This window comes from Schistocerca gregaria, chromosome 2 (assembly GCF_023897955.1).
Source record: "Schistocerca gregaria isolate iqSchGreg1 chromosome 2, iqSchGreg1.2, whole genome shotgun sequence".
Lineage (NCBI taxonomy): Eukaryota > Metazoa > Arthropoda > Insecta > Orthoptera > Acrididae > Schistocerca > Schistocerca gregaria.
The window spans coordinates 569,623,309-569,645,341 of NC_064921.1; the positions used below are offsets into that span (position 1 = coordinate 569,623,309).

General features: G+C 37.2%; 1 protein-coding gene across 2 annotated transcripts in view; it reads left to right on the forward strand.

Annotated features, from left to right (window-relative positions):
• Window positions 1–22,033, forward strand: part of LOC126332889 (NPC intracellular cholesterol transporter 1 homolog 1b-like) — a 155,136-nt gene that overhangs the window by 111,203 nt on the left and 21,900 nt on the right. For both annotated transcript variants that reach the window (XM_049996690.1, XM_049996691.1), the window contains exons 18-20: window positions 2,677–2,840; window positions 14,954–15,030; window positions 18,748–18,878. In XM_049996690.1, coding sequence (XP_049852647.1) covers window positions 2,677–2,840; window positions 14,954–15,030; window positions 18,748–18,878 — 372 coding nt within the window. The remainder of the gene's footprint in view (window positions 1–2,676; window positions 2,841–14,953; window positions 15,031–18,747; window positions 18,879–22,033) is intronic.

Consider the following 22,033-nt stretch of genomic DNA (forward strand, 5'->3'; position numbering starts at 1 on the left):
AAATTTTTCACTTTACAGTTCAGCAGATTCCAATTCCCTTTTCATGGAAGACATGTTGGATTACGAATTTTGGTTTTTATCACATAAGTTCTTCTAGATTATATTTTGAATGTACAGATTTCATTTTGAGCATGTTTAGCTTCAGAATATTTGAATGTAATCTCATGGATGAGGTGACAGTGTTTTGCTTCATTATAATTACAGTTTTGGATCACAAAGTTTATTTGTAATTAGCTAATTAATTTTGTTTTGGTAATGACCATCTTCAGACCTGAGGACAAATGTGTTGTGTTGTACATATAATACCATTACATGTGATGGTGCAATCAAAATCATTAGCCATTTCGGCTTCATCAGACAAATAAAATTATGGTGTATAAAGCGCACCATTCAAATGTAAGTACTGTACATGAAGAGAAAGCTAACCAAAGCCAAAATGACTTTGTCTGTGACAACACATGTAATGGCATGCTACATATAATGCAACACATTCCTACTCAGGACTAAAGATGGTCATTACCACACCAAAATTAAATACTTGATTACAAATAAACATTGTGATCCAAGACTGGAATTATAATAAGATAAGTATTTTCCTGAAGTGTTGAAAACTTTTTTGCAACTGTGACACAACTTGTGACTATGTTTTCTTTGTTCTTGCTCATAACTGGGGCCTGCTGTGAGTTGTCACAGGCACTGGAGTTAATTTATTCTTTGTATGGTGCTACAAACAAAGCTTTACTGTACATCGATTACTGTGCTGCTACCAACTGTATCCTAAAATCGTGCTTTTCTCAAATCTGCCATGAATGCATAATGAGCAAGGATATCAATGCCTAACATAGGTTTGGCAACATAAGTGACTACAAAGGTCTAGATGGAGGGGGTGACAAGGCCTGCATTAAGAGTCAGAAATTTGCAACTTTAGGTATCTTTCACCAAGTTGTTTGGTGCTTTCAGGTGTGAATGTTCATCCGCCTTATTGTTAGGTGAACACCGGGCTGGGAGTGTGCTGACATCCAAGCCATTGTTGCCCAGGAAGGTCATGGTCATATGCCTGTCTGACACATACGACTGTTGTGACACAACAGGGTGCACTGGCAGCAGTAGTATTTGTGGGTGTAGTGTAGAAGTTGTCCTGCTGTCGTGGATGTACCAACTACTGTGCAATTTTTTACTGCCATGTGATATCATAAAAATCCTAGGAATAACATGGCGGTGAACCCTACACCTTTGTATTTATAGTCTGGCACTTGACCACATTGTTACTGGGCCATCAAACAACAAATTGTTCAAAGCTTTAATTGTATCTATTATATGTAATATGGGCCACCAAGATTACAAAGGGATTATGGTGCCTCATTTTTCTTGCCAAAGCACTTTTCTGAGCCTTGGGTCTCACAATATAATCCAATGAGCAGTTAATTTAATTTTTAAAGCATAGGAATCTTAATGAGATGGCAGGTCCACAATAATTTATGACACCAATGTTGTCACCTGCTGGTCTAAATTGTTAATCAGTAGTATTGATTATTCATGATCAACAGTAACTTGTTGGTGTGGAAAAGTATTTTCATGTCTGCAAACCAAAATTTTGGTTAGTTGGGCATAAATGCCAGGTCTTGTAACTACATATAAAGCAAGCAACAGATGCTGGAGCTGGTGGATGGACAGTTCATTGCTCCAGAGTAAGGTCTCAATGTGGGAACATATCACCAGAACAGTCAACATTTTCAATTTGGGTTAACATCACCACCTGGCATAGCAGAAAGATCAGATGCATCATGGTGTGTAGTTGGCATTGCTGTTTGCATGTGTTAAACCAATGCAGGGTTTTGCATTGTTTTAGCTTTTGGTCCTTTGCACTGCACTGCATTCAGTTTTTGCTTTGCAGGCAGAGAGAGCTCCAAAATCTGGATTTCATGACAATTTTCTTGAATCTCATCATTGATGACACACTACTGATTTTGAGTGTCTTGCACTGTCATAGCACCATACTTAACCATCCACAAAATAAAGTGTCCAGCACTGAAGTGCACAGAAGTAGCTCTTATTACTGACAGCAGATATAAAAGCTTATAAAGAACATAGGACAACTCAATTGAGAGAAACTTCGGAAATCATTATTATTGTGATTGTTATGCAATATATATACTTTTTTGTATGTTTGTTTCTGGCCAGATGTGAGAGAGGGCCTTAAGGCTCCAATATGGATATGCTAAATAATCAATAAATTAAAAAAAATAAACTTCATACCAACAGTAACACATGCTACAGTCAATTGCTGGATTGATTATTCCCACACACCCTTGCAGACATCCTCACTGACTGATTTAAGAAATGCAACATATGTATTAATGATAAAGATCTCTGAAAACAAAGTACACACTTAAAAATGCCATTCCTTCAATCCCATCATCATGAAGATGAGTCAAGATAATTAATATCAAAACTTTATTGTACCACACAAGATAATAGAAACAGCAGGGCATATAAATTTTGTTCTCAACTTAATGAACCACTGTCATTAAAAGAAATTCTTGTGCTACTTATTTATGCTATAGTTAACTACAAATCTCCATATCTTTCCAACAATTATACTGATTAATAAATATTTCACAATAATTTAAATTTCTCTTTTATTTATTATTTTTTGTTTTTCCTTATTAATTCCAGTACATGAAAGATGTTCTCTCCATGGGTCCAAATGTGTATTTTGTAGTTAAAAGTGGCCTGAACTACAGTAATGAAAATGTTCAAAATTTGTTCTGTGGTGGCCTGAACTGCTATGCAGATTCCCTAACAACTCAAATTACTCGTGCTTCAAAGTTACCAGACAGGTAATTAAAGCAGAAAGATCTGGTTTGTGTTTGTGTGTTTGTAGATGCAGCATTTAATTCAATAATGCAACAATGAGGCTTTCTAAGAATATATGGATAATCAGTCAATGTTAACTCAGTTGATGAACCAGCTACTGGTTTTTGAAAGTAAAACCACATTTTCTTTACCATATTTTCTTTTTAATATAGTTTGCCTCCAAGTATCTAGTGCCTATTATCTAATAATGATATTATTCTTATTTGAATTGAGTGTAGTTGCAGCTGTGGTAGAGTAAATGTGCCAGCAGCTGTATCAGTTTCAGTTTGTATGCATGATTTAGCTTAGGTTTTGTTCTCAAGTGCTTATGTGTAGAAGTGCATTGTACTGTGTATCTTACTGTGTTGACTGGTGTATAATAACTTAGTCTAAGTTTCTGCATACATTCTGAGAGGATTTTTGCTGTGTGAGGTGATTTTGGAGTGTAGTAAGAACAAGAAGTAGCATACCAGCTGAACTTACATTAAACAGGGTGACTGCGTGTCATATAGTTTTACAATTCAATGGATAGGGACTGTACCTGTTGTGTACAATTTGGAGTTGGATGCACCCAGTGCAGGCAATTGTAAACAGACAGAAGCTGTGTTGGTCCTGGGCTGCAGTGTGGTTGAGGCACCTGAGTTGGATACTTTGGCACCTCTGGAGCCTAAAGTGTCACCTGGGATCCCTGATGATGCAACGCTTTCTGCTTTGCTCATTCTGGCTGGCTGACACTTGATGGTGAAAAACATTCAGTGGTGGGAACGTGAACCTTTGGACAGGAGGAGAAAGTGGGTACTGGCCACACTGCTGTCCCACTAGGCCTCAAAAACAGACATGAGGTATTGCCCATCGCTGAAAGTATATCTCAGCTAGCATGGAACGCCTCATGAACTGGGTCTGGGGCTGATCATCTTGAACGATCTGAACAATTGGAGAGTGGGATTGCTTGTCGGTAGGATCTCCAACATCAGAAGGGTGATGGAGCCTCTTAGTAAATAATGATCCAGTTGAGAAAGAAGGCCAGTGTCCACTCTGTTTGCTTGCAGGGGGTGGGGGGCAGGGGGTCACATCCTAAATATGGAGTTGGCTCTGCCAGCATTGATTGAGTGGACTGGGTGCACACATCTGCAAATCGTGGCTCATGAGGCTATTCTCAGTTTCTACAGGTGGCTGGCTGTTTTGGTGAAAGTAGCTAGCCTTACTTTTGTCATGGAAGCAGAGCTAATGTTTTGCAGCATTGTCCTCATGACTGTGGTCCTCTTATTTTGAGATGAGTGATAGGCTTAAACTAGAGTGTCAAATGATTCTGCAATTACCTTGGGTGCAGATTTCTCACCCTCCACTATTAAGTGGAGAATTGTAAGACCCCATTAGTAAGTCACATATGCACTACATGCAGGAAGCAGCAATTGAAGGTGGCATACACATCTGGTTTCTTAGGATAGAGATGTCACTCCACAGGCCTGATTAGATACATTCTGATTTCAAGCAAGGAAGAATATTATCTCCATTAAAAAAGAGAATAGCATTTGTCATGGCAGGCTGAAAAAAGAAAATGTCAATATAGTATTGATTAACTGCAGGAGCATCTTTAATGACATCCCAGAAAAACTCTCACTTGTAAATAGTAACAATGTCTTCAGTGTTCCACAAAATTTTGGGAGAACTGCCGGAAGTTTGTAACTTCCTGCCACAATAATTTGTCGCAGAGTCTTCTGACCATCTTCAGCTGATACTGGCAAAACTGCACTGAGCTCTGATATTTAAGGCCCCGCCAGCACATGCGTGGTGGATTCACTTGGCGTTGCACATGCACTACTTGAGCGCGTTCGATCCTGCAGTGCCATGTCCCCTCCGTGGTGAAAACTTGCTGCATCTTTATCAGTTTGATTGTCTTCCTGTGCTTCAATCACATAACTGTGCCAGCTACAGAGGACATGAAATTTTTCTATGACTGTCTACTGATGAGAGACTCACTGTCGGACAGTCATATTTCCATTGATTCATTAACAATAAAACTCCAAAAGTTAGATATATGGGCCACAATGAGCCTCTCATTAACTGAGACAGCGGTTTTCAATTGAATACCACATGGAACCCACTCATTGAAAATCTTCGTGTCCTTCATAGCCGGCATGTACACTGGGAAAGTTTTAAATCTCACAGTGCCTACATTGTACTGGGGACAGGAAGCTGACTGTTAACGGATGTTAATAGCAATGAAATTTTAAATTCCATTTGGAACATACAGTGGAAGGTAAGTTCGAACACCAGGGTTGGAGGTGTGTTTCTATCCGTAAAAAATATGATAATATCTACTGAGGTCAGGACAGATACCAAATGCAAAATAATTTGAGCAGAGATCAGTGTTAAATGTGTATCAAACATGGCCATCAGTTGCTTTTATAAACTTCCTGCCTCAAGAGCAGTAGTGGTGGAACATTTGAGAGGAAATCTGGAGAATATTTTGTGTAAGTTTTCTGGCCTCAAGGACAGGAAATCATGTAAAATTCTTCCAAGTGGCTTATCTGAAAATTGATCAGCTGATCAGAGAACCAACTTGATAAAATAAAATATTAGATCTCCTGGTCACCAACAGGCCCAAACTTTTTGACTCAGGTAGGTCAGGGACCAATAATCATAGGGTCATTACAGCATCACTCAACATGGCTGTAAATAAGAATATAAAGAAAGGTTGGAAGATATTTCTACATAGTAAGAGTAATGAAAAACATATCTCAGATCACCTGAACAGTCAAACTGAAAATTTTGTCTCCACCACTGACAGCAGCAATGGCAAAAGTTCAAAAGCATTCTACAGTTTGTTTTGGATAGGGATGTGCAGAGCAGAGTTGCTATGAAAGCAAGGAGAGCTTCACTGCAGATTGAACCATAGCCAAATCATCATAGACGAACAACAACTGAATGAAGCCAAAATTAGCCTAAGGAGAGCCATGTGTGAAGTGTTCATCTGATTTCAAAGCAAAATTAGATCTACCAACTTGACTAAAAATCCTAAGTAGTTTTTGTCTTCTGTTAAATCAGTAAATTGATCAAAGACATCTATCCAGACACTCTGTGACCATAATGACCCTAAAACAGAGAATGACAAATAGAAGGCCAACATACTTCATATCTTTTCCCGAAACTGTTTCACTGAGGGAGATCATACTGTAGTTCTTCCCTAAAATTGTCACAGAAATGTCAAAATTGCAGATACTGAAATAAGTGAAAAGCAACTGAAATTGGTCAACAGAGGAAAGGGCACTGGACTAGACAGAATTCCAGTATGATTCTACATAGAGCATGCAAAAGAACTTGCTCTTCTAACAGCAGTGCACCGTAGGTTGCTGGAGGAGTGAAGCATTCCTGATGATTGGAAAAAAGCACAGCTCATTTCTATAAGGCTATATCTCTACTGTCAACCTTTGTAGAATTTTGGAACATATTTTCTGAAACATATTTTCTGCCTGTGAATTATGACATGTCTGAGGACAGATAATCTTCTCTGTGGGAATCAACTAGGGCTCTGAAAACAATGAACATGTGAAACTCAGCTCACTCTTTCATCCACGAGACACAGAAAGCAGAAAAAAGTAGTGGCCAGGTTGATACAATGTTCCTCATTTTCCAAAAGCATTCAATACAGTTTCAAACTGAAATCCACTGAAAAAATATTAGCATACAGAATATTAGATCAGCTGTGTGACTGAATTGAAGAGTTTCTAGCAAACATGAGACAGAATATCATTTTCATTGGAGAGAAACATAAAATCAACTTTGGGCATACCCAAGGGAGTGTTAGAGCCATTAATTTTCACAATATGTACATATAAATAAGCTAGTAGATAGAATCAGAAGTTCCATGAGACTTTTTGCAAATGATGGTGTTGTATACAGATAAGTTGCAATGCTAGAAAACTCTAGCGAAATGGAGGAGAATCTGCAGAGGATTGATGCTTGTTGCAGGTATTTGCAATTGACCCTGAGCACATACAAATGTAATACATAGAAAGATAGGTCCCTTATCATTTAGCTAGAAAATAGCAGGTCAGCAACTGGAAGCAGTTAATTCCATAAATTATCTGGGAGTACGCATTAGGAATGATTTAAAATGGAATGATCATATAAAGTTGATCGTCGGTAAAGCAGATGCATTTCCTAAGGAAATGCAATCCGACAACAAAGGAAGTAGGTTACAGTATGCTTGTTCGCCCACTGCTTGAATACTGCTCAGCAGTGTGGGATCCGCACCAGATAGGGTTGATAGAAGAGGTAGAGAAGATCCAACGGAGCAGCGTGCTTCGTTACAGGATCATTTAGTAATCGCAAAAGCGTTACGGAGATGATAGATAAACTCCAGTGGAAGACTCTGCAGGAAAGACGCTCAGTAGCTCGGTACGGGGTTTTGTTAAAGTTCCAAGAACATACCTTCATCGAAGAGTCAAGCAGTATATTGCTCCCTCCTACGTATATCTCGCGAAGAGACCATGAGGATAAAATCAGAGAGATTAGAGCCCACACAGAATCATACCGACAATCCTTCTTTCCACGTACAATACAAGACTGGAATAGAAGGGAGAACCGATAGAGGTACTCAGGGTACCCTCCGCCACACACGTCAGTTGGCTTGCGGAGTATGGATGTAGATGTAGATAGATGTAGAATGTGTTGCACATAGTAAGCAGACAGACTCATTAAAGTATGATTACACAACTGCAGAAGAATCACTGGAAGCATTGACATCCATGAAATAACTAGGAGTGTATATATGTATGGAGTGATTTAAAGTGGAATGCCCATATAAAACTAACTGTAGGTAAGGCAGATGCAAAACTGAGAGTCATTTGCAGAAACATCAGGAAGTGTAGTCCACCCATAAAGGAGGAGTCCGGGATCTGTACCAGATAGGATCAATAGGGGAAATAGAGAAGTTCCAAAGAAGAGCAGCATGTTTCATTTTAGGCTCATTTAGTAAGTACAAAAGCATTACAGAGATGTTCAGCCAACTCCAGTGGCAGACACTTCAAGAGAGCATTCTGCGTCAGGGTATGGTTTACTTTCAAATTTTTGAGAGTGTACATCTCTAGAAGAATCAACTAATATGTTGCTTCCTCCTATGTATATCTGGCACAAAGGCCATGAGGCTAAAAGTAGAGAGATTCAGTATCACATACAGGCTTACCAACAATTGTTTTTCCAGCGACTGGAACTGGGTAGGGAGAAGACAGTGGTACATAAAGTAGTCCCCACAAGAAGGCTCCACAACACACCATAAGGTTGTTTGTGAAGTATAAATTTAGATGCAGATGTAGATGTACTTGATTCTGGAAGTGAGTCACAAGTTATGTTGTGACTGATTGATCGACTGATTTTTATTTGGTTCCATTTGATTACATTTTGAACAAAGTGTGTACTTGTAATACAGGACAAGTCAACTTAAACCTATTTTCTTGCAATATTTAACCTATTTATTACAATTTAATACATCACAGTGGCAATACTTATATGAAACTGGCAATACTTATAATAACATTGAAACATTTTTCAGGTCCTGAAAATTATTTATATACTACATTACACTCATATTCACATTTTTCTCTCCCTATTCATGTTCTTATGTTATTTACATATTACAATATATTCAGTTAGTTACAGTATCTCTATAACAGTAATAGTAGCATTTTTCATTCATTGATACATATAGTCTTCGACACTATAAAATTCTTTTTCCTTTAAATAAGCATTTAAAAGTTTTTGGAATGTCTTTTTGCCCACCTTGTCCTGCAAACCCTTTGGAAGGCATTTTTCAGCAACTCTCATTCGGTGTTGTGTACTTCTCAGCTGGCCTTTATTTCTTGTTTCATATGTATGAATGTCTGCATTTCTTTCTAGTACCACATTTCCTTTTATTAATGATATTATTGTTTTGTAAAGGTACAGAGATGGAAATGTCAGTATTTTTAGACTATGGGAAACAATTCATGAGTCTCTTTGTTTCTTGTTCAAGATGGTCCTAACAACTTTTTTTGCAATGTAAATATTCTTTTTGTATTTTTGATACTGGAATTTCCCCAAACAGTAATTCCATATTGTAGGTATGGCTCAAATAGAGCATGGTACACTGTACATAGAAGCTCCTTGTTGACATAATGTATAAGCTGTTTCATAACAAATATTGCAGTGCTTAATTTACAGCAAACATTATCTATATGTTGACTCCACTAGAGCTCATTTTCGACTGAGATCCCCAAAAATTTAATAGTGGTAACTTCTTCCAGCCTTGTTTCATCTATGAGTATATATATGTGTTCTTCCTTTTCCCTATTTGTGGACATCAAGCCAATGTGCTGTGTTATTTATTGATATAAACACACTTCTTCCCAGTGTTTTCAGATAGTTTCCAAATTCATTAGTATCATATCATCTGCATATAATGTTTTTTATCTTTCTCACTGAAATCAATCTTTCTTTTGCTACTGCCTTTATCCCACATTGTACGCAGGGTTGGCAGGGTTAAGTATGGAATTGGCATGGGTAATTGTTAAGGGTGGCCTGATGCCCCTCCTGCTGCCACCCCATACCCCCCCCTCCCCCCCCCCCCCCCCCCCGGGACAAAAATAGTGTACCTCAGCTGTCTGCGCCTAGTGTAAATCGTGAAATAGTGTGAATGTGTTATAAATGTCTGCGAGTTGTGTAACTGAGGCGGGACATGGGGGCCAGCCCGGTATTCACCGAGTAGGATGTGGAAAACCGCCTAAAAACCAGATCCAGGCTGGCTGGCACACCGGCTGTCATCGTTAATCCGCCAAACAGATTTGATCCGGGGCCAGCTACTCGAATCCAGGAAGTAGCATGTTAGTGCTCTCGGCTTTCCTGGAGGGTTCTCACTGACATCAATATTGTTTTCAAATAGGTAGAACAGAAGTGGATCAAGTACAGATCCTTGAGGCACTCTGTACTTAATATTTCTGATTTCAGATCTGCATCCAGTTTCTGTTTCCACATACTGCTTTCTGTTGCTGATGTATAATTTTATCCATTTGGCTGCATGTCCATGAATACCATAGCTTTCAAGTTTTTCAATAAGTGTAGTATGGGTGATTGTGTTAAACACTTTATACAAATCCAGAAACATAGCAGACACAGAGCTTCTTTTGTCAATGCTATAATGGATTCTGTGAGGCTTGAGATGGAGAGTTCTGTAGATTTCCCTTTTTGGAAACCGTGTTGTGCTGGAATCAGAATACTATGTTTCTCCAAAACCAGAAATTAAAGACACTGGTCTGTAGTTATTTGGATCATTTTTGTCTCCTTTCTTAAATATTGGTATTATTTTGCTTATTTTTAATTTTTGGGAATACTCCCTCTCTAAATGAGCAGTTTGCAATATCCAAAAGAGGTTTGATAATTTCTTCATTCACATGTTTCATTAAATAATTTGATACTATATCATCTCCTGCAGACTTTTTGGGTTTTAATTTATGGATTATTTTTATGAGTTCTGTTTTTGCCACTGGTTCCAGGAACATTGAGTGGGATGGTTGGCCAAGTGTTTTAGCCTGCTTTGACCACTGATGTTTTGTTTCCCCTTTTTAAATTATGTACAGCACATATAAAGTTCTTGCTTAGTATATTAGCAATCTTTGTTCCATCTGTAACTATGCTGTCATCAATTCTCACTGACTTAATAAAACTGCTGTTTTTTTTTAACACATTTTTGGCTATATCTTTTACTGTTGATTTTATTCCATGTTGTTTTACATTTTTATTTAAATTTGCTATGGCTCTGTTTATTGAAATGGCTTTTGCTTCTCTTATTAATTGCCTGGACTTCTTCTGATATTGTTTATATGTCTCCATATTCCCTGCTTGTTGCGTTCCTCCACTCTAGTTCTTAGTTCAATTATTTCTTTCGTAATCCATTCCTTACTGTGACCCTGCATTTTCTGATAGGCTGCTTTGGGGAAGACTACATGAAAGTGATGTATTAGTATGTTAAGAAATGCATCATACTTCTCTTTTGTACCTTGTGGTTGCATTGTTTCAGCCCATTCTGTATTCCTTGGTGTTGTTTTGAAAATGTTTGTGTTTTGTACATTGATAATCCTGACTTTTTTCTTATCTTACATTTCTACTGTTTTTGAGCTGATATTTATGTGCTATTATTAACCCATGATGGTCAGAGATTGCTGTCTGTAGAACTTTTGCTTCACATCTACTATTTTCGATATTTGTGATTATGTTGTCAATGATGGTCTGACTACGATCAGTCACTCTGGTAGGTACCGGTACCTCTATTATTGTTTTCATGTTACACTGTAATAATGTCTCTTTCAATTTTTGTTTTGGTTTTCATTCTTTACCTATATTTATGTTATAGTCTCAACATATTACGTCATCTTTCATTTTTGTCTTCATTAATAATTTTTCTAGTTTTTTCAGAAATGTTGTAATATTACCACTTTTGGACCCATATACACAGATAATTCTGAGCTCTTCTCTTCAATCATTAACCCAGTAATTTCAAAATCTTTTTCAATGCAAGCTGGAAATTTATATATTTACAGTATTCAGTATCTTGTAGAATTCCAATTTTCTTCTTGTAGATAACAACACCTCCACCTTTATGATTTGATCTACAGAAATAATTAATCGAATGTTGTTGTTGAGGCCTTCAGTCCTGAGACTGGTTTGATGCAGCTCTCCATGCTACTCTATCCTGTGTAAGCTTCTTCATCTCCCAGTACCTACTGCAACCTACATCCTTCTGAATCTGCTTAGTGTATTCATCTCTTGGTCTCCCTCTATGATTTTTACCCTCCATGCTGCCCTCCAATACTAAATTGGAGATCCCTTGATGCCTCAGACATGTCCTACCAAACGATCCCTTCTTCTGGTCAAGTTGTGCCACAAACTTCTCCTCTCCCCAATCCTACTCAACACTTACTCATTAGTTATGGGATCTACCCATCTAATCTTCAGCATTCTTCTGTAGCACCACATTTCGAAAGCTTCTATTCTCTTCTTGTCCAAACTATTTATCGTCCATGTTTCACTTGCATACATGGCTACACTCCATACAAATACTTTTAGAAATGACTTCCTGACACTTAATCCTATACTCGATGTTAACAAATTTCTTTTCTTCAGAAACGCTTTCCTTGCCATTGCCAGTCTACATTTTATATCCTCTCTACTTCAACCATCATCAGTTATTTTGCTCCCCAAATAGCAAAACTCCTTTACTACTTTACTACTTTAAGTGTCTCATTTCATAATCTAATACCCTCAACATCACCCGACTTAATTCGACTACATTCCATTATCCTCGTTTTGCTTTTGTTGATGTTCATCTTATATCCTCCTTTCAAGACGGTATCCATTCCATTCAACTGCTCTTCCAAGTCATTTGCTGTCTCTGTCAGAATTACAATGTCATCAGCGAACCTCAAAGTTTTTATTTCTTCTCCATGGATTGTAATACCTACTCCGAATTTTTCTTTTGTTTCCTTTACTGCTTGCTCAATATACAGATTGAATAACATCGGGGAGAGGCTACAACCCTGTCTTACTCCCTTCCCAACAACTGCTTCCCTTTCATGTCCCTCGACTCTTATAACTGCCATCTGGTTTCTGTACAAATTATAAATAGCCTTTCGCTCCCTGTATTTTACCCCTGCCACCTTTAGAATTTGAAAGAGAGTATTCCAGTCAACATTGTCAAAAGCTTTCTCTAAGTCTACAAATGCTAGAAACGTAGGTTTGCCTTTCCTTAATGTTTCTTCTAAGATAAGTCATAGGGTCAGTATTGCTTCATGTGTTCCATCATTTCTACGGAATCCAAACTGATCTTCCCCAAGGTCGGCTTCTAATAGTTTTTCCATTCGTCTGTAAAGAATTCGGCTTAGTATTTTGCACCCATGACTTATTAAACTGATAGTTCACATCTGTCAACACCTGATTGCTTTTGGATTGGAATTATTATATTCTTCTTGAAGTTTGAGGGTATTTCGCCTGTCTCATATATCTTTCTCACCAGATGGTAGAGTTTTATCAGGACTGGCTTTCCCAAGGCTGTCAGTATTTCTAATGGAATGTTGTCTACTCCCGGGGCCTTGCTTCGACTCAGGTCTTTCAGTGCTCTGTCAAACTCTTCACGCAGTATCATATCTCCCATTTCATCTTCATCTGCATCCTCTTCCATTTCCATAATATTGTCCTCAAGTACATCGCCCTTGTATAAACCCTCTATATACTCCTTCCAACTTTCCGCCTTCCCTTCTTTGCTTAGAACTGGGTTTTTTACATCTGAGCTCTTCATATTCATACAAGTGGCTCTCTTTACTCCAAAGGTCTCTTTAATTTTTCTGTAGGCAGTATCTATCTTACCCCTAGTGAGATAAGCCTCTACATCATTACATTTTTCCTCTAGCCATCCCTGCTTAGACATTTTGCACTTCCTGTCAGTCTTATTTTTGATACATTTGTATTCCTTTTTGCCTGCTTCATTTACTGCATTTTTATATTTTCTCATTTCATCACTTAAATTCAATATTTCTTCTGTTACCCAAGGATTTCTACTAGCCCTCGTCTTTTTACCTACTTGATCCTCTGTTGCCTTCACTACTTCATCCCTCAAAGCTACCCATTCTTCTTCTACTGTATTTCTTTCCCCCATTCCTGTCAATTGTTCCCTTATGCTCTCCCTGAAACTCTGTACAACCTCTGGTTCTTTCAGTTTATCCAGGTCCCATCTCCTTAAATTCCCAACTTTTTGCAGTTTCTTCAGTTTTAATCTACAGGTCATAACCAATAGATTGTGATCAGAGTCCACATCTGCCCCTGGAAATGTCTTACAATTTAACACCTGGTTCCTAAATCTCTGTCTTACCATTATATAATCTATCTGATACCTTTTAGTATCTCCAGGGTTCTTCCATGTATACAACCTTCCATGTATACAACCCTCTTATTATTAAGCTGCTAAGTTCTGCTTCATTTATCCCATAAAAGAAGACTTCTTTTTTTCATGGTGTACATAATATTATTTAATTCTATTTCTGAAGAATAGCACTGCTTATAAGTTATTTGCTAAAACCTGTGGACGTAGAATGGAACAGAATACCCTATTGTTTGGAACAAGCATTTGATAGTACTACAGAAGAACTGGTCTAAATCATTTTCACAATGTGCACTGTTTTAATTGCTTTTCTTGAACTATGTTTGAAGTGGCTGGTAGTGACATCCAATAATTTTGTGTTATGCTGTACATCACCCTTGATTCACTGAGCATGGGATGATCAGTTACAAGGCTTATATAGATAAAATCTACTAGGTTGTTGGACCTCTTAAATTTTTTCTACCACATTGATATTTTGACCCCTGTACTGTAATCTTCTGGTGTTCAGCTAACTGTGCACATCAGAAGACCCTGAAGTAGACCTCTGAAGACTGGTTGAAATGTCAGTTGTGTGAATGAAGTGGAAGAAAAACATGATGTGATCTAACAACCTAGAAGACTTTACCTTTAATGGCAATGGTCATGATAGCCTGTACATAATGCTTTTATAACCTTGAAAGGAGAACAGACTAGTTGAACATGTTTCATTTGTTGCGAAAAGAGACTGAAAGGAGGCCAGTTTTGATCACATCTCATTCTCAAATAGCCTGTAAGAGAGTAGATGGCTAACTATAACATGCCTGGTTACTACAGATGAGGATAACTTTCTTTTTCATCTCTGCGTAAATGATAACAAAAGACATAATTCCAGACTTCTGTGTGTAAGTTCTCCTTTTATATATTTCTCATTTGAATGATTATATTTGATAAAACAAGGGAGTCTACAGTCAAAAATTGTTTGTTTCCTGTTTTCATTTCATTTTAATCGTGTGAATGACATATATTGATGAAAGCAGTACTATTTATATCCAAATTTGGAAATTATTTCCCAGAGAAGGAAATTTTTCAGATAACTTTAAAAAGCAAATCAACACATTTATAAAATTTCTCTGTATTCTTTAAAATGTAATATGAAGTGACTATTTAATTACCATGTTGATTTTTTAGCTATTTACATATGTCTATTTGCAGATCATACATAACTACAAGTGCGTCATCATGGCTTGATGATTATTTTGACTGGATAAACTCTGGCAACTGCTGTCAAGGTACTGTGTCACCTTCTAATTACATTTACAGAAAATCAAAGGTAGAATATACATAGTTATATCAGAACATTTCCATATTCACAAAATGAAGGTGGTGTGGATGAGAAGAGGTTTTGATCATCAGTTGAGCATTTGAACAAAGGCATTTATCGCAGAACACAGAAATACACAGATCTCAAAACATGTGGCCACTCATTCTTGTGGTACTTTGATTCAGTCAAGCCATAGTGCTAGGAGGGTTAGTAGCAGTATATGTGTGTAAAACAATACTGCTAGCAGTGTGAGTAGCTGTGTGTGTAAGTGTGTGTGAGAGAGTGAGAGTGAGTGAGAGAGAGAGAGAGAGAGAGAGAGAGAGAGAGAGAGAGAGAGAGAGAGAGAGAGAGAGAGAGAAAGCAGATGGGTGGGCTAGAGGGGCATTTGATTCAGTTTCATACACAAAAGGGAAATTTATTAGTTACCAAGAATAGGTAAAAACCCTTCTTCAGTTTCTAAAATTACTAAAAAATACTCTGTGTTATTACAATAAGTGATTAAAAAGTCCAGGAGAGATCTCGGAAATTAACAATTCTGCTACAGAATTCAGTTTATGTTGAACATATTAAAACAAGAGGCAAGACAACAGTTCACAGAACAAGATAACATCTTCATTGTTTCAAATGGAACAGTTATAAATTATAATTCACAGGTAGTAGATTTTTTAATAATAACTTCACAGCTTAGCAACAGAAAAGAGCCATGTTGTGAGGCTGTCCTCTCAGCACTGCCAATACAACCTGATAGAAAATGTGTGGGCAATAGTGAAAGGAAAGGTTGCATCTGAAAATTCCACAATCCTAATAAGCAATGTGCAAAATTTACTTCTCGTAGCAATTAATGATGTCACAGCAGAACTTTGCAAACCACTGCAAAGCATATGCAGGGGGTATGTCCCACTCTTTCAGTTGTTAGAGTTTTTTCCTGTTCCATTCAAGTACGGGCATGGGAAGAATGCCTCTGTGCATTCTGTAATTAATCTAATCTTGTCCTCACCATGTCTATCAGTATGATACCAGAAATAAAGAAAAATTTTACATCAGCAGCCACAGAACAGCACTCTATGAAAAGGGTCCACAACATGTAGATTTAAAGTTAGCCAATGCACTGCCCAGTAAACTTATGACCCTACCCACAATGAAGCTTAAATTTCAGCTAAAGAAATTCCTGTTACTAAATCCATTTTAGACATTAGAAGAATACCATACTTACATGCAGTATAAGAAGTGCTTCGAAAAAATATGTAAATAGCGTTAAGCAAACCATTTTATTTTTAATTCTATCATTTTGTTAAACAATGGCATATTCAGAAGAATGTATTACTGTGCTATGCATCAAGAATTGTAACCTGTTTTTATAAAAGGTGTACAACTTTGCTCCCACTGTTTACCAGTAGGTAGCAACAAACATAAGTAGCGGTGGAAAGAAACAGATCGCAGATGTCAGGCAGTTAGCTTGGACCTCAGTCAACACATCCTCATTCAAACAATAGTCAATGTGTGTCTGCATCATAAAGCTGTTCTTGATTGAAAATGTCAGTTTACAAGCCTAATTCTTGTCATTTGCGGAGATGTTACTGTTTTGTTTGTTTCAGTATGAAAAAAGCAGCAGCTGACTCCCATTGAATGCTCTCAAATACATATGGTAAGGACACTATAGTGAAAGAACATGTTGTGAGTGATTTCAGCACCTCAAGAACTGTGAGTTTAACATCGTAGACTGACATAGTGGTGGAAGAGAGAATGTTTTCAAAGATGTAGAATTGGAGACATTGCTGAGTGAAGACTCACATCAAACTCAAGAAGAATTGGCACAATTCGTAGGAGTGACACAGCAAGCCATTTCAAAATGATTCAAGGCTATGGGCATGATTCAGAAAGAAAGAACTTGTGTCCCATGTGAGCTGAAACCAAGAGATGTTGAACGGTGTTTGTCAATAGTTGCTTCAGAGGCAAAAATGGAGGGGATTTCTGCATCGCATTGTGACCAGGGACAAAAAATGAGTTCATTATGATAACCCTAAATGCAAAAAATCATGTGGATATCCCAGCCATACTTCCAAGTTGACAGCCAAACCAAATATTCACGGCTCCAAGATTATGCTCTGCATTTGGTGGGACCAGCTCAGCATCATGTACTATGAAGAGTTAGAACCAAGTGAAAAAATCACAGGTGCTCCTTATTGAATGCAATTAACGTGTTTGAGCAGAGCATTAAAAGACAAACGGCCACAGTACAGCAAGAGGCATGGTAAATCAATTTTGCAACATGACAATGCTCGACCCCATGTTGCAAAAGAGGTCAAAATGTACATGGAAACGTTAAAATGGGAAGTCCCATCCCACCCTCCACATTCTCCAGACATTGCTCCCTCTGACTATCACCTGTTTAGATCAATTGCGCATGGCCTGGCTGAGCAACACTTCTGATCTCATGAAGAAGTAACAAATTAGATCGAGTCATGGATCAGTTCAAAAGATGAACAATTTTTTTGATACGGGATTCATACACTGCCCGAAAGATAGGAGAAAGTAGTGACCAGTGACGACAAATACTTTGAATGATACATGTGTAGCCAATTTGTTTCATTACAGCCTCAAATGTTGGGGAAAAACAGCTGGACCAAACTTGTACACCATGTACATATGCAATTAATCATTTGACATTGAATAAAATATTATTATTATTATTATTGCAAAAGCCTGAGATCTGCAAAGCCATTAACATACAACATGAACAGCAAGGGTTCCAGCACATTTCCCTGGGGCACACCCAAAGTTACTTCTACATCTGTTAATGACTCTCCATCCAAGATAACATGCTACACTCTCCCTATCAAAAAATCCTCAGTCCAGTCACAAATATCAATTGATACCCCATGTGATCATACTTTTAATAATAAGCTACATGTGGTATTGAGTCAAATGCTTTGCTGGTTGGCATGGAGGAGGCCACTCTGTTTGAGGTACCTTATTACATTTGAGCTCAGAATGTAATCTAAATTCTACAACTTATCAACGGAAGGATAGTGGTCTTTTGTTGATGTGCATCTTATAACCTCTTTTCAAGACACTATGTATTCTGTTCAACAGCTCTTCCAAGTCTTTTGCTGTCTCTGATAGAATTACAATGGTATCAGCAAACTTCCAAGTTTTTATTTATTCTCACTGAACTTCATTTCCCTTTCCAAATTTTTCTTTGGTTTCTTTCACTCCTTGCTGAATGCACAGATTGAATAACATTGAGGATAGGTAATAATCCTGTGCCACTCCATTCTCCACCCTTGTTTCTCTTTCATGTGCTTTGGGTCTCATAATTGCATTCTGGTTTCGGTACAACTTGTGAATAAACATTTGTCCCTGCATTTTACACCTGCTACTTTCAGAACTTTAAAGAGTTTATTCCAGTTAAGACTGTCAAAAGCTTTCTATAAATCTACAAATGTTGTAAATGTATGTTTGCCTTTCTTTAACCTATCTTCTAAGATAAATCACAGGATCAGTGTTGCCTACCTATCCATAATAAAATAATAGTTTTATTTGATTGTTCAGTTCAGTTCACTAATATGCTAATCACAAAGATTTTGATCAAAGTACACCCAACGGCAATGTTTTCTTAACTTTCCAATTTATAGACATGGAATATCTTAAGCATGTGTATCTCTATATGTGTAATTCATTTCAGATGATAAAGGCACAGAATGTTCTGAAACACCAAGACCAACACCGAAGGATTTTGAAACGTATTTACCACAGTTTTTGCTAGCAAATCCTTCACAAGAATGTGCTAAGGGAGGACACGCAGCATATGCAGAGGTAAGATTTTTAAAATCAGCAGACCTGTGCTTAGGTGTTTTGTGTTATGTATACATATTACACGTACAAAAATGTCAGAGATGCCATGTCATTGCCTTCGTTTTTGGCACATTTAGTACTAAAGAAGGAGTCAATTACTTAAAATAAGAATTTTTTTTCTGGACGTTCTTGCTATAACTTTTTAAACAAATGATACAATTTCTTCATATGCACCATATGTGTCATGTGCTGTAATGCACTGTAATTATTCCCTTTTCATTTGTGTATAAAAGCTTCAGTTTATGCACCAAATTATACTAGCTTCAAAAGTATTTAATTATGTATGAATACTACCCTCATTTTTAACCTAACCACTTGTTTTGTATTTTCTTATTGTAATCTTCCCAAGATTCAGTTTATTCTTATTGTTCACAGTTACACCTCCATATCCGAGTGACCGCTTTCCATGAAGTTGTGAGGAAATGATAGTCTTGCCACATTTTATGTGTAGAGTCACTACATATACTGGGTAGAAAAATATGTGGGAGAATAGCCCTATCTCTTTACCAATCATTGCAGATTAAATGGTTAACTGAAATTTAAAAAAATGGTGCTGTTAACTTTCTAGTCATTTCATATTATCATAAATTGTTAATCATGGTATATGTGCATGAGATGACTCACACAGTCTTTCAGAAATACTTCAAACTGTGGAGCCCAATTGAAATAATTTTAAACTCTGCAGCTACTTTCATCCAAGCACTGTGTAGTGTCACTGAAACTGAAAATATCTGAGAGCATTCACTACAATTTATTTATTTATTATTTTTATTGCTGTTTGTCCTGTTTTTGTTTCATTTGATTGTTGAATATCTCCATCTTCTGCCACATCATTTGTATCTCCTCTCACGGCACTATTACCTCAATATGATTTTGCCAGAGACTGTTGGCAAATATGATCATCATCAATGGTATCTATATGGAAGGCTTCTCCAGAAAGGTTATTCCTCAAATGGAAATCTTATCTAGAAGCAATTGTAGACCACTCAGCACAAGCTTACATAAAAATACATGAAATGCTTTCCATTAGCAGGAAGTGTTATTAATGATAACTAGGATTTTTAGCAATTCAACATTGAAGTCAGAATATTCATAACAAATGGGTCACAACTGAACAGAAATCACACAATTTCTGTATCTTTAATAGAATTTTTAATTCCTTTGTATGACTGACCACAGTTGTTATCACATCTGCCTCAAATTAAAAATCTCAGTCCTTTCCAAATACAGAAATTTCATGAAAATATTAAAACTGTCAAGTTGTTAGTGTATCTCAAACCACAAATCATAATCTTCCAGATCCAAGACTTTAACAGTATTCCTTTTCAGAGTAACAAGTTTCACTTCAATATTTGGCTAGTATCTTGAGCAACCCACAAATAACAAGATGCTCATAAAAATTGCAAATAAAGACTTATTATCTCTAAAGAAATTCCCATAGTAGTCCAAGATGTTTATTTCACTAGTACACAAAGTGATCAGTTTCATCTTCACTTATTTCCTCAGGCTGTTGAGACAAGTACATGCACAGTTACATATATTTTCAGAAAGATAATTATGTACATGGATCTGATATGACAAATTTTTATTCTGTAGCGAGTTTGGGATGCAGGCATCTGAACTAGTGGCAAATTAAAGCTTTCAGTCAACTCATGAGACATGTTCAGGTAGCACAATTGATAGCACAGTACATCTACATACATATGATGCAAATTGCTGTAAAGTGCTTCTTAGAAGGTATGTCCCATTATACCAGTTATTACGGCTTTTTCCTGTTCATTCATGTATGGAGCAGAGGAAGAATGACTGTTTAAATACCTCTCTGCAACTGTTGTTAATCTGATTTTGTTCTCACAACCCTCATGGGAGTGATATGTAGGGGGTTGTAGTACATTTTTAGAGTCACATTCAAAACCAGTTCCTGGTATATTTTTAAAGTCATCATTCAAAACCGCTTCCTGAAATTCATTCAAAACCAGTTCCTGAAACTCTGTATGTATGCTTTCTCAGAATATTTTAAGTCTTTCTTCAAGAGTCTGCCAGTTCAGTTCTTGCAAAATCTCTCTGACATTATACATGTTCAGCACTCCCTGTCAGTCAAAACACACAGCACCAAATCCCAACAAATTGAGCAATATTCTAGGATGGGTTGCATGAATTATTTTTAATTGATTGTCTTTGTGGTCTTATTGATTTCCTTAGTATTCTAACTATGAACTGAATTCTGCTACCTGCTTTAGACTGAGCCTATGTGATCATTCCATTTTGTGTCCCTACAAAGTGTCACACCCAGGTATTTGCATGTGTTTACAGATTTCAGTTGTGATTCACTGATATTATAATCATAGGATACTACTTTTTTCATTTAGTTCAGTGCACGATTTTACATTTCTCAACTTTTAGAGCAAGTTGCCAGTCTTTGTATCACTTTGATATCTTATCAAAATCTGACTGAATGTCTGTGCAACTTCTTTCTGGCTGTACTTCTTTATAGATAACTGCATATAAAATCTACCATTGTCTGCATGTTACACAGCAATAATAGCAAGGGACACAACACATGTCCCTGGGATACGCCTAAAGTTACTTCTACATTTGTCAATGACTCTCCATTCAACATAACTTGCTGTGCCAATTCAGTAACAAATTTCCCATGGTATCCCACATGATCACACTTTTTATAGTAAGTGTAGGTGCGGCACTGAGTCAAATGCTTTCTGGAAATCAAGAAATACTGCACTTATCTGTCTGCCTTAATTCGGGGCTTTCAGTATGCCATGTGGGAAACATACAGAGGTGGGTTTCACATGCCAAATGTTCTCGAAATCCATGCTGATTGGCATGGAGGAGGTTATTCTGTTTGAGGTAGTTCATTATGTTTGATCCCAGAATATGTTCTAAGAAACCACAACAAAGGGATATCAAGGATATTGGAAGGCTGCTATCCTTCTTGTAGATGGGTGTGACCTGTGATTCCTTCCAACTACAGTGCTTATGAAAGACAAGTTAAAGTTTTAGTGTACAGTTAAAGATTCAAGTTAAAGATTTAGTGTACAGTTTTGACGTGGTCCAAATGTTCACTATGCATAAATGCTGATTTTTTCCGTCTATAAACT